Raw genomic sequence first — 13,766 nt, forward strand, 5'->3', positions numbered from 1 at the left:
ATGGTCATCTTCGCTAGCCCCTGGTCATCTTCAGCAGCTCACGGCCATCTACACCAGCTCTTGTTCTGTACTTCATTTGGCTGAAGTCCTGGCTTTAGTCCATTTGAATTTGGATCTGACCTGTGCAAAGGGTGTCCCCAAGTTCTCCGCCTCCTCTGTGAAAGACGGGACTGCGGGGGTCAGCGCCCGGGCCTTCTGCCCTGCGCGCGGTGATGGAGGCCTGTGCGGAGGTCCCCGGCTGACCCCGGGGACTGAGCCGCTCACAGGTCGGGGCCCAGGCTGGGCTCCGCGGACGTGTTCCGGCCTCGGGTGCTGGTGGTGCAAGCACCCTCCGCAAGGAGGCTGGAGCGGGGCGGGCGCGGGCGGGCCGGTCTCGCGCGCACGAGGCGCTGGTTGGTCCCCAGAGGGTCCCGGCCTCAGGCCCTCGATGACATTTGCTGAGAGAGTAGCAGAGGCGGGACTCGGCCGTGACGTCAGAGCTGCTGCCAAGGCTCCTTCCCGCCCCCTCGCGGGGAGGCCCCGCCCCGGGCGCGCGCGCGGCGCGGGTCACGTGACGGCGCCGCGCGCTCGGGCCGCGGAAGGAAGCCCCGCCCCGGGGGGGGCGGGCCGAGCGTTCGGAGGCCCCGCCCCTCAACAGCCCGGCGCCCGGGCCGCGCGCTGCCATGACAACAGTGTCCGCCGCGGCCCAGGCTGAGCTGCTGCTCCGGCGGGACCGAGGCGGGACCGCGGGCCCCGGGCCTGGGCCCTCTGCCGCCGCCGCCGCCCCCAGCGCCGCCGCCCCCTGCTCGGGCCCGCGGCCCGGCCGCACTCATGCCGAAGATGAAGGCGCTGCAGTGCGCCCTGGCGCTGGAGATCCGCTCCGTGAGTGCGGGCCGGGCCTCCCTCCTCCCGGGCTCCTCCCCGCCCCGCCCGGCCCCGCCCCGAAGGGCCCGGCCCCGCCCCGCCCGGCCCCACCCCGAAGGGCCCGGCCCGGCCCCGCCCCGCCAGGCCCCGCCCCAAAGCCTGCCCGGCCCCGCCCAGGGACAGGCCCCGCCCCCGACCCCGCCCCGAGGCCCCCTCTTGTTGCTGCTGCTTCAAAGCAGGACATTGGGGGGATGGGGGATGGGGATGGGGGCCCCCCAGCGTCCACACCTTTCCTCAGCCCTGCCTGAACCCTCGCAGAAGCTTCTGGGCTGGGGGGAGAGACGCGGGGTCCCGCCATCCTGACCCCCTCCTTGTCCCCCCTGCTCCCCGATGCCCCAAGGCCCGCACTTCAGAGAAGCCCCAAGCGCTCCCGCCTGGGTGTTGCGGATCCCCAGCACCTGGGCTTCTCCTGCTGCGCACCTTGGGCCTCCATCCGTGTGCAAGAGAAGACCCCCCAGCACCCAGCACCCCAGCACCCAGCGCCCCAGCACCCAGCGCCCCAGCACCCTAGCACCCCAGCACCCAGCGCCCCAGCACCCCAGCGCCCCAGCACCCCAGCACCCCAGCACCCCAGCACCCCAGCACCCAGCGCCCCAGCACCCCAGCACCCAGCGCCCCAGCACCCAGCGCCCCAGCGCCCTAGCACCCCAGCACCCAGCGCCCCAGCACCCCAGCACCCCAGCACCCAGCACCCCAGCACCCCAGCACCCCAGCACCCAGCGCCCCAGCACCCCAGCACCCAGCGCCCCAGCACCCAGCGCCCCAGCGCCCTAGCACCCCAGCACCCAGCGCCCCAGCACCCCAGCACCTCAGCACCCAGCGCCCCAGCGCCCCAGCACCCCAGCACCCAGCGCCCCAGCACCCCAGCACCCCCAGTGCCCCAGCACCCAGCACCCCAACACCTCAGCACCCAGCACCCAGCGCCCCAGCACCTCAGCACCCAGTGCCCCAGCACCCCAGCACCTCAGCACCTCAGCACCCAACACCCCATCACCTCAGCACCCAACACCCCAGCACCCAGCACCCCAACACCCCAGCACCCAACACCCCAACACCCCAGCACCCCAGCACCCCCAGCCCTCCTAGAAGTCTTTGCATTCCCCATGGGTTCTCCTGTCTATGTTCTGTTAGTCCTGTACTGAGCTCTGAGAAGAAGTGACAGTGGGTCCCTGTCCTCCGGGAGCAAGGCACAATCTAATAGGGGCAACAACCAGCACACACACACACACACACACACACACACACACACACACACACACACACACACTGTGTCTGGGAAAGAGAAGTCTTTTTTATAGAAGATGGAATTTAAGATAGGACTTGAAGGAAGCCAGAGAAGCTCACAGGTGGAAATGAGGAAAGAGCATTCTGGGCTCGGGGGACAACCAGAGAGAAGATTCAGGCTGCTTTGAGCTGAGAGGTGGAGGGCTTTGGGCAAGGAACCGCATGGAGGGCAGAGTCCCTGGGTCTGGACTGGGTCTGGGGGGGAGAGGGTTGACTTATGAAGGACTCGGAATGCTAAATAGAGCTCTTGATGTTTGATTTTGAAGGAGATAGGGTGTCACTGATGTATTGTGTAGGGGAGTGGCATGATCAGGCCTAAGCTTTAGGAATGTCATTTTGACCCCTGAGTGGAGACTGAATTGGAGTGGGGGTGGCGTTGAGGCAGGCAGACCCCCTCCCTCCCAGCAGCTGTCGTCGTTGAGGCTTGAGGTGATGGGGGCTTGTACCAGGGGGCAGCAGTGGCAGAGTCAGAGAAAAGGGGTGATATTGGAGAGATCTTGCAGAGGTGAAAACAACAGACCTTGGCAACAGTTTGGGATATTGGGGTGATGGGTAAAGGATATTGAGGAGTTAAGAATGACTCTTAGGTGGTGAGTTTGAAGGGTTAGGAGGACATCTAATAGGGAAATTAGAAGTGGGGTAGGTTAATAGATAATGAGTTCAGTCTTGGACGGGGGACTTTGAGTGGTTTGCTGGATAGGTTGAGATGTCTGAAAGGCAGCTTAGAGATGCAAGCTTGGAGTGATCCAAATTCGAGGGACTAGATGGATATTGAAATTGAAATCACCAAGTAAAATAGCAGAGAGAGAAAGGAGAAGAGGGTTCTGGGGGCACCTAAGGTTAGAGAGTGTGATACGGAGGAGGGTCCTACATTGGAGACTTAAGAAGAAACAGTCCAGACATAGGAGCAAAACCACAAGACAGTGGTGTCCCAAATACTAGAGAGAAGGAGGTATAATAGAGGATAACAGGGTCAGAAGCTGTAGAGAGGCTGAGGACAATGAGGGTGGAGAAAAGACCACTGGATTTGGCCATGAAGACATCATTGCAACTTGGGTGAGAGCAGCTTTGGTGGAATGTATGAGAGACAGATTGTAAGAAGAGAGAGGAGAGAAGGAGGAGGCACCCATCATAGGAGTTTACCTACAAAGGGCAGAATAGATATAGGAAAAGAGCAAGGACAGAAGGATCAAGTTGCAGTTTTGGGGGGAATACTGGAGACATGACCATTCTTATAGACAGTAGAAAAGGAGCTAGTTAGGAGAGATTGAAAAATAATTAACAGAGTGGGGATCCCAGAGAGGAAAGGCTGCTGGAGGAGATGGGGATAGAATAGGATGATTTGAACAAGAAGAGGGGTGTCTGCCTTGGTGACGAGCATGACCACTTCTTCATGTGAGACAGGAGTAAAGGGGGAGATAGTAGCAGAAGACATAAGAGATAGGAGATGAGGAAGGGCAGGAGAAGGAGCTCATAGTGATTGGTCTGAATTTTTCCAGTGAAATATGAGGCAAGTTTCTCAACTGAGAGAGTGGGAGGAGGAGGAACCATGGGAGGTTTGAGGAGGAATGAGAAGATTTGGAAGGGTCACTGTGGAGAGTGGGAGGTGGAGTTCATAGATGAAGTCGAGAAGGATTGTGCACAGCAGGGAGGGCCCAGTGGAAGTAGTGAAACATACATTTGTATTGGACCCAGTCAGAACGGTTGCATGATTCTCCTCCTTTGTCCAATTACATGTGTATGGGGTGAAGGCAGTAGAAGGTGAGAGGCATCCAAGGCTTCGCAGGACATCCACTTAATGATGATAATTTGTGACTTCTAGACATCTCACATTACCTTTCTATATTTGCCCATGTTGTTGTTATGTTTCTTAATTCTGGGTCTGCCTCTTTTGTTTACCTCTCAAAAATTAGTCTTTGTTGCAACCCACTAGCAAATGTCTTAAGTGCTCATGACATGGTGCAGGGCTGTCCAAAATATGGCCAGGCCAGCAGTGCAATTTTATGCAGAACCTGTGGGTTTAATAATTTGTTTTAGTAAACAAAGCCAAGCTATCACAGAGCTCTCGTTAAAATGGCAAATCCTAATGTTTCAATAAAAACATTTAAAAATAAGGTTGAACAGGGGCGGCCTTGGAGTCAGGAGTACCTGGGTTCAAATCCGACCTCAGACACTTAATAATTACCTAGCCGTGTGGCCTTGGGCAAGCCACTTAACCCCATTGCCTTGAAAAATCTAAAAAAAAAAATAAGGTTGGGCAGCCCTGGCATAGTGGGTTGGAGTTAGGAAGGACTGAATTCAAATTTTGCCTCATATGCTCACTGTTGGATGACCCTTAGATTTTTTTTTTTTTAGGTTTTTTCAAGGCAAATGGAGTTAAGTGGCTTGCCCAAGGCCACACGGCTAGGTAATTATTAAGTGTCTGAGGGCGGATTTGAACCCAGGTACTCCTGACTCCAAGGCCGGTGCTTTATCCACTACACCACCTAGTCACCCCATGACCCTTAGATTTTACATAAAACAGAACAAGAAGCAGTTCAATGAAATCTACCAGTGACACCAGTTTCAAGAAATAATAAATCCTTTTCTCCTTTGAGGATACATTTTTTTTTTTAGAATACCTAAGTCCAGAATTTGTCTTTTTGTTCTTTCCAAAGGACACCTTGTCTTTCTTTGAGTATATAAATACTGGATCAGCTAATCTTTTTTGAGCTATTTAGAATTGTTTACTTTTATTAAATTTCTTTCATCTACTATGTATTTTAAAAACTGTCCTCTGTTATTATTCAAAAGTTTTAAGTTTTCCCCCAATATGTCTAAACTGAGTTTTTCAGTATATTATCTTTGAGTATAAGCCATTTTCTTTTGCTTTTTGATATGTATATCTATTTTTTGGGTACCTGCTCATTTTTTTTCTGGAGGCTTAACAATATATTTTCTTTTAGCTTCCTTGGAATGCAGGAGTTTGATAATTCCAGATCCTGGAAGAGTTAAAACAAAGATTCTTTTCTAGGGGAGTTCTATGATTTTGATCTATCGGCCTAAAGACTTTCTGGTACTTTTAATAAACTTAATTTTTCAACTATCTTGAAATATGGAGTTCAGGCTTTTTATGTCATCATGTATTTTATAAGATGGCGCTCCTATAAAAATCTAATTCTAGAATTAGAGTTCTATAATCTAACTCTACTGGATATAACAATCTAATCCTTGAATTATCTTACTGAATCCTGGCTACAGGATCAGTTATTTTTGGTTGTAGAAACTTGTGTGTCCTTCTAGCTTTGCTGTCTTTTGGTGTTGTTTTAATAATACTTGTTATAATATTATAACTCTTTTTGAGTTTTTAATTGAAATTCAAATTTCATCCTTTGTACTCTACTCTGTTTCTTTTTCTTCAGACTTCCAAATACTTCTTGAGTTCTTTCTCTTGTTCCATGGTATATTTTTTTTGTTGTTGTATTAGGAATTTTTTTTTCAGTTTCCTAGTCTTTCTATTCTACTCCTGATACATTTCAGTAGTCATTTGTTAAATGCTAGACACCTGTCAAAAATGAAAAATGGCCCCTATCCTCAAGCTCACATTCCTCTAGGGGGAGATAATATGCAAACAGAAAAATATACCATTCCTCTACTATCTTTTATAGTGATTGGTACGATCATAATCCCTATTCAGGTGATGCCCAGATCTACAAATTCAGCTGGAGTTTCGACCTTCAGGTCTGCATTCCCAGCTGCCTCATCGGTAGTTAGTAGTGGGTGCAGTACATCTCCAAGGCTCAACAAGTCTGAAACAGGACTCTCTTCCCTGGCCCAATCCCCCCAGTGTCCATTCTTCTCACTATTCCTTATGACTGCCAAAGGATGCCAGCCCCTTCATTTTCATTCTTTTCTACCTTCACAACATCTCTCAGAAATCCTGATATGACCTTTTTAAAACAATCATCACCTGGTTGGGCCCTCTCCACCTTTTGCCTAGGCTTCTGCAATAGTCTTCTGATTGGTCTTCCCACCTCCAATCCATCCTCCATTCAACTACCAATTTCTCCAAAGTGTAGGTCTGACCAAGTCACCTGTTCCCACTGGAACCATACTCATATCAACTCCTTTTTTGACATTTAAATTGTTTCCTAAGCTGGCACTGTCCTACCTTCAGTTTTCTTCTACCATCTTTCCTCCATGAACTCTTCATTCTGTCCGTGCTGGTCTCCCGTGGCTCCTCCCACATGACCCTCTGCCTCCTCTCACTAGGCCTTTTTTCACAAGGAGTCCCTCTGACCCTTCTCTGTGGGGGTCCAGCCTCCGCGGGGTCCTTGGAACCCGACAGGAGGGATAGAGTTGGCAAAATGAGTTGAGTCAACAAGTGGGTAAAGGCAGGAGCAGGTTGACTGTCAGCTGCTTGGATTTATTTTTATAGTCTCAGAATCATGTATGTTTCAAGCAAGCAAGCTATGATCATTTCCTTGGTTACAAAAGTGTACAATTTTCATCATCAATCATATAGTTCATATCGTTACAAGTATTTATCATGTGATTACAAGTTTAAGTAATAATCATATAGTTAATTGATTTCTTATCCCTACTCAGACCTTGATGACCTTAACCTGTCTGTTACCTTATTTATTACTACATTGTATAATTGTTAATTCATTTAAAGTTATTAATTAAGCAGTTCTTTTAATGGAAAGTTTTTTATATTTTTTGTGTAATGTTTTTTGATACACTTACTTAACAATCTATAGTGAGGGTCTTTGTGCTTGTCCACCCATCAGTTAACTCTTACAATAACCAATTTTTCTTTCAGGCCTTGTTGGTAGAAACCACAGTTTCTTTGACTTTTTTATTCTTTCCCATGAAACTAAGGCTGCTGGAGTTCACATATCAGTCCCCTGTACTAACTATTTTCTCACCATCTTTTTCATATATTCCTGTGTATGGTAAGGGGGGCAAAACTATTAATTTCCCTGGAATTCTATCTGACCCATCTTGTATCAGTTTTCCCTGTTTATATTCTGGTACCTCCTTGGAATTCCCAGTGTTGGGTTTTCCAGAGATTTCAAAATGTTGAAGCCTTTTGTATGCCTCAGGGAGAGGCAGTCCTATTAAATTTGGACAGAGTTTACAATCTATTTTATTCAAGGAATTTTTCTGAAATCCTTCCTTTATAGTCATTCCAGTATTAGGATGAGTAAATATTGTAATCAATAATAAACCTATAAATATTGGTATGCATGAAATCCCTATATATATATATTGAAGAAGGAAATGTTCCATCAGGCAGTGTGACTGCCTTGAGTCTTCTTGCTGCGACTGTGTCAAACAGCTTAGAGACCCTGGCTCCCAACAGAGTCCCTCTGACCCTTCTTCTCTCACTCTTTATTTCTTTGGTTTCTTCTAAGACTGGGCTCAAATTCCACCCACTCCACAAGGCCTTTCCCAGTCTTCCCAGCTGGCAAGGCTCTCCCCACTCCTGTGCTGTGCGGGGCTTTGAATGTCTCTAGTTATTTGTTTGATATTTTCCTTCTTTGAGCTCTTGGAAGTCAAAGGCTGACACACAAGGGTTTAAGAATTGCTTGTTGATTTTACCTGAAAGTATGGCCACAATAACCTGAGGAGGAATTCAGAAGGGCCAGAGAAATGCAGGGCCTAGATGAGGGAGGTCCCTAAGAGGAGAGATGAGGAGGTGAGGGAAGGGATGGCAGGGGATATGGCATTTGGGATGATGGTGGGCTTGATGAAATAGGAAATTAGAAAGAAAGGAATGGGATTAGAGGAAAATAGTAAATTGGTTCTGTTTTAGGAATTTTGAGTTTGTGATTTCTATGGGACATCCCACTGTGGAATGTCTTACCAGAGTCAGACTAGAGCTGAGTCTATAGATTTGAGAGTCTTATGTTGGAAGTAAAAATTGACCCTTCAGGATCTGATCATCACCAAGAGATGATGTAGAGAGTGGGAAGAGGAAATCCACAGTTCACAGATTTAAGGAGCAGGGACTTGATAATATCCCAGGTGAAAATCCTTCCTTTCCTCCCTCTTAGTTTTAACAGTTTTTTTCTGGTGCATTTCTAGAGTTGATGAGGGAAGAACTAGACTTACAGGCTTATAGAAGACTTACTATTACCAGAAATCTTTGTAATTTTACTTATTCTCATATTCTGGCAAAATAAGAATATTTCATTTAGCTCTGCCCAGTTTAGGCTTTCTCAATTTAATTTTTTAAAGTTGCTTCTTTTTGTACTTAGCAGAATTCTTCTGTTTTTCTCTCTAGTGTAACAGAGTACATTTATAAGCAGTGTTTATGTAATAATATTGTTCACTGTCTCCTCTGCCCCAGGTCTCTTGCTCACGTCTGCAGCTGAAAGACAAGGAGGACGTCTATCTCAGTGTTTGTGTGTTTGGCCAGTACAAAAAGACAGCATGTGTCCCTCCTATCTTTCCACTAATCTTCAATGCCAGAATGGTGTTTGAAAAGGTACATTCCCCTGGAAGTTCAGCCCCAGTTTCCTGTCCGGGCCCATGCACCCTCTAGAGTACCCAAGGTTGAGGTGGACAGGCCTTTGACTGCATTGCAAAAATATGGGAAAAGAACCTTGCCATTTAGCAGGAAAAGGATAATTTTATTTCTCAAAAACCTCCCTTTAGTGTCACATCTGTGATGTGACAGTCCAAAATTAATTCCTATGAGCCACAGAAAGCAGAATTTTCTGGTCCTAAAAATATGAGTAATTTAAAAAAAAACATACACCAAAGTGTTCTTTGTTACACCTCGGGGTGTCCCCCACTAAGCTGATGCTTACCTTGCATTCTCATCTTGGCTCCAGTTTCTGTTAGAGTCAACTCAAAATTGTGATACTGTGGACTTTTTTTAAACTAGAAACTGATGGTTGGATTCAAGATCTAATAGCTTAGTAAGAAATCTTTGCTGTCAGCTACTGAATTTAGGAATTATTCCCCTTAATTACCAGTTATCTTTTTCTCAGTACAAAAGTTTATTTCTCAGGTTGTCCTCATTGATTAAAAAAAGACAACTGTACCTTGAAACAGGAATAATATTCTACCATAAGGGAAGGAGCAGTGATAGATGCTCCATGAAGGCATTATTGACTTGTGGATCCTTAGAGCTATTCGATCTGTTTCCCTGGCTTGCCCCTAATGACTGGGCAGCATTCCTCCAAGATTAGCATTGGCAGCTGTATTTCTGCTCAGTCTTTCCATCACCACCTATGTCTTAGGGCAGCTAATTAATGTACATAAAACAAGCACCTTTGTCAACAATCATAGGAAGAAGTGACAAAGTGACAGTAAAGTTAAGCTATGAGAATTTCTCTAGATGGGACAGGAAGGACTCAATAAGGATGAAGGAAAAGAAAATCCCAGTTTCATGACATTTCTTGTTTGCTCACTGTCTTTCTGTAGCCAGGCCAAGCTCATGGGAGCCCTCTCTCTGTCCCTTTTCTCACCAGGTGTTCCCTGAAGCCATAGACCCAGGAGATGTAGTAGCACAGCTTGAATGTAAGTTTCAATTTTTAACTCTTTTTGAATTCATTGTCTCTGACTGTCCATTGATACTTTATTTTTCATTAGAATTTGAAGTTTTCTTCCCAACATATGATATGGCTACAGATGCTTGATAAGGAAGGTAGCTGAGGCTTGTGGTGGAAGGGAAGGCAGTGACCAAGTTAGTCCTCAGGCCTAGTCTCTGGATCAGAGGCAAGGCCTTTTACTTTTTTACTTGATGCTTTGTTGTTATCATGACTTAAGACTTCAAAGGTCCCCTCCCTCCCCACCCCCATAGGAGTAGACAGTGTAAATGGTATAATTTTATAGATGAAGAAATACAGATGGAGGAGGATAAGGTGTCTAGTCTATAACTTTCCAGGTCAGAACTGGGACTTGAACTCAGATAGTTTTCAGCTATCTCCACATTTGGTGTCTTCACACAGGCCATGGGAAAATTGGACTTTGCTCCTGGAACCATCCTGGGCTTTGATAAGCCAGTTTTGGTCTTATTTTACTCAGATCCAGGGCTCTGCAACATTTACAAGGAATTTTTGTCCAATAATTTAGGTCCTTACCTCAATACTTGGGATTTGTAAGGTTTATTGGACAATATTTTGCTATGTCTGTTTTGCTTCTGTCTGCTGTGTTAGCTAATATATTTTGTTGATTGACTTATATATATTTTATTCAGAACCAAACTGTTTTGATGATTACTACTTTATCGTATCATCTGAGATCTGATACTACTAGACTCCTTTCCTTCTCGTTTTTTTATTATCTCCCTTGAGAATCTTGCCTTTTTCTATTCAGATGAATTTTTAAAAATTAAATTTCTCTGATAAATAAATAGATAAATATATACATAAAATCTGTCTTTCCCTCCTTTGTTCCTTCACCCCCAGGCAAGAAAAAAAGAAAAGCAAAGTCCCTAAATAAATATATATATATGTATATATACATACATATATACATATATATATATATATATATATATATATATATATATATATAGTCAAGCAATTGCATTGACTATGTTAAAAAAAACCAGTGCCATTCTGTACTGTGAATTCTTCACCTCTCTCATCAGGAAATAAGTAGTATCTTTTATCACGAATCCTCTGAAATTTTGGGTTGCCATTGTCTTGAATTGGAGTTCTTAAGTCTTTGAAAGTTGTTTGCCTTTAGAGTATTTTTCTTATTGTATAAATTGTTCTCCTAGTTATGTTCACTCCATTCTACATCAGTTTATACAAAGCTTATTAGGTTTGTCTGATACTCTTCCCTTTATCATTTCTTATAACCTGATAGCATTCTGTCATATTCATATATCACAACTTGGTTAGCCAGTCCTCATTTGATGGTCATCTCCTCAGTTTTCAGTTCTTTGCCACTGAAAAAAGAGTTGCCATAAATATTTTTATACATCCTTAGAAATTGTTTTGCTTAGGATTAATCCCTTCCTTCTCCCCTTTCCCTTTGAGTGAAATGCATTTCTTTACCCAAGTCTACATGTGTGTGTAGGTCAGGGCTAAGAAAACCTTTTCTCTGTCAAGGCAATTTGGATATTTATGAGATCGTTTGCAGACCTACAAAATTATCAACTTAAATAGCCTGCTATATTTGATCCAACAATTAATTCATCCCTAAAAAACTCCTAGATTTATTGAATTTTGAGTCCTACCTATGGTCGCCATGGCAGCACCAACCAAATGATTTTGTGGACCTTATACTGTCTTTGGGTTGGACATTCTCTACCCCTGGTATATATTTTTCCTTATTTTGATCAGTTCAGATGAGAGTGTGATTCAAGTGTCCACACTCCCCCCCCCCCCCATTTTCCCTACCCTTTCCTTTTTTTGTATTCATGTTTTGTCCATTTCATTTAATATGAGAAAATTTTCTTTGACCTGACTTTCCCTCTCTTACTCCTCATTTTGTCTTTTTTTCCCCTCCCTTTCCTTTTTTTTTTCCTTACCATCATCAGGACATGATGAAATCCCTCTTAGGCTCTGTGTCATATTGGGTTCCCTCTATGAGCTTCATATTAAAGTTCTGATGACTACTTGTATTATCTTCCCCTACTAGGATGCAAATGCTTAATCATTCTTTAATTCTTTATAATTGCTCACTCACATTTACCTATTTATTTTGCTTGACTCTTGTGTTTATATTTCAGAGTTCCTATTCAGCTCAGGTCTTTTCATCAGAAATTCTTGGAAGTATTCTATTTAATTAAAGATACATTTTTTTTTTTAGGTTTTTGCAAGGCAATGGGGTTAAGTGGCTTGCCCAAGGCGAAACAGCTAGGTTATTATGAAGTGTATGAGGTCGGATTTGAACTCAGGTACTCCTGACTCCAGGGCCGGTGCTCTATCCACTGCACCAAATAGCCTCCCCAAAATACATTTATTTTTTCCTGAAACATTATAGTTAGTTTTCTTGGATAAATTATTCTTGGATGTAAGTCTGTGTCTGTTTGTAATGGCACATGGCAAGTTCTATGTTTCTATATAGTATGGTGGTGGCTGCTAAATCATGTGTAATCCTGACTGTGACTCCTGTTTGATTTCTTTCTTTTTGACTGCTAGATTTTGGCTATCATGTTTCTTGGAGATTTCATTTTGGAGTTTGTTTCAGGAGGTGATTGTTGATTCTTTTGATTTCTACTTTGTCTTCTAGTTCTAAGAGATTTGATCAGTTTTCTGTTTTGATTTTTTGAAATATGAAATCTGTACCCTTTTTTTGGTCATGGAGTTAAGATAGTGCAATGTTTTTAAATTATCCTTGATATTTTTTCCAGTTTAGTTGTTTTTGGCATATCTTAGAATTTCTTTAGTTTTCTTTTTTTAAATTTTTTTTGACTTTGTTTTAATATTTCCTATTTTAGTTTGGAGTGTTTAGTTTCTATTTGATCCACTCTTATTTTTCAGGGAGTTGGTTGCTTGAGCAAGGTTTTTAACAAACTCTTGTGTCTAGCTGTTAATTTCCCTTTCAATCTTTCTCCCACAGTTATCATTTTTTCTGTTTTTTTCCCATTAGCACGCTTATGTCATTTATATATCCATTTTAAAATTTTTTAAAAAAAATTTTGCTTCATTTCTTCTCGGAATTCTCTAGTTGGACCTTTTATTATTTCTCTTTGAGATTTTACTTGTAGAATTTTTGTGTGAGTGAGACAGCAGTAAAAACAATCTGGAGAGGGAGAGAGACATTCACTGGCTTGTGCCCTGCCCCCCCAATAGAGGTTCTGGGAGGGATCAGCCAACTTAAGGGAGATAAACCCTTGCCAGGCTCATTTCTTACTGTGCGCCTTTAAAATCCTTTTGTAATTTGATCAAAATGGATGATTTTCCTTTCTTTTATGTACCCCATGTTTCCAGTCGAGTTCATAGGCATCCTTCATAGGAACTGTTTCCCCACTTAGATGCAGTCTTTCCCCTTTCCCTTGCCTGAGAATGCCTTTTGTCTTGCTATTCTCAGGGACTGGCTTCCTTTAATGACCCTTTACATTGTGTAGCCACTGGGCATATTGCCCTCTTGGTTCTTCTCAGTTCTCTCAGAATCAGTTCATACAAATCTTCACATCTTTCTCTAAAGTTCTCAGATATTTGGATAATCATCCATGAGGCTGTGCAGGTTGGCCAGGTACCCCCCTGAGAGTGTAGCAATACCAGGCAACTGGCCTGATCTACTGAGAAAATGCTTTGGGGTAGACCTGGCTTTGTTTACTACTGAAAAGTCTGTTCTCTTTCTTTACAGATGACACGGCAATTTTTGAATTGATACAGCTTTCTATGCCAGGTATGACCAGATTCTATTCCTAAGAACCTTCTCCGTCTTCCCTATCCCAGTCCTGTCCCCACCCCAACTCCCTATTCCTAAACCTCTTCCTTGCTTAAGGGCAGTCTAGTTTAGGAATGACTAGACCCAGAAGATGCTAATCAAGGCAAAAGGAAACACATTTCCAAATTTTAATGAATAGAGATTATTTCAAAAGTGAGGTAACTGACTTTATCTAGGGCTGTTATAACCACCAAATTCTAAGAATCAGTTTGTGAAGTTGCTAAATATGTAGC

General features: G+C 44.3%; 1 protein-coding gene across 1 annotated transcript in view; it reads left to right on the top strand.

The window, feature by feature from the left end:
* The first annotated feature begins 601 nt into the window (after positions 1–601).
* Positions 602–13,766, top strand: part of LOC141510951 (spermatogenesis-associated protein 6-like) — a 91,306-nt gene continuing 78,141 nt past the window's right edge. Inside the window, 4 exon segments of the mRNA XM_074220329.1 lie at positions 602–861; positions 8,525–8,662; positions 9,654–9,702; positions 13,450–13,491. Coding sequence (XP_074076430.1) covers positions 811–861; positions 8,525–8,662; positions 9,654–9,702; positions 13,450–13,491 — 280 coding nt within the window. The 5' untranslated portion in view covers positions 602–810.

Source organism: Macrotis lagotis, chromosome 2 (assembly GCF_037893015.1).
Source record: "Macrotis lagotis isolate mMagLag1 chromosome 2, bilby.v1.9.chrom.fasta, whole genome shotgun sequence".
NCBI classification, from domain to species: Eukaryota; Metazoa; Chordata; class Mammalia; order Peramelemorphia; family Peramelidae; genus Macrotis; species Macrotis lagotis.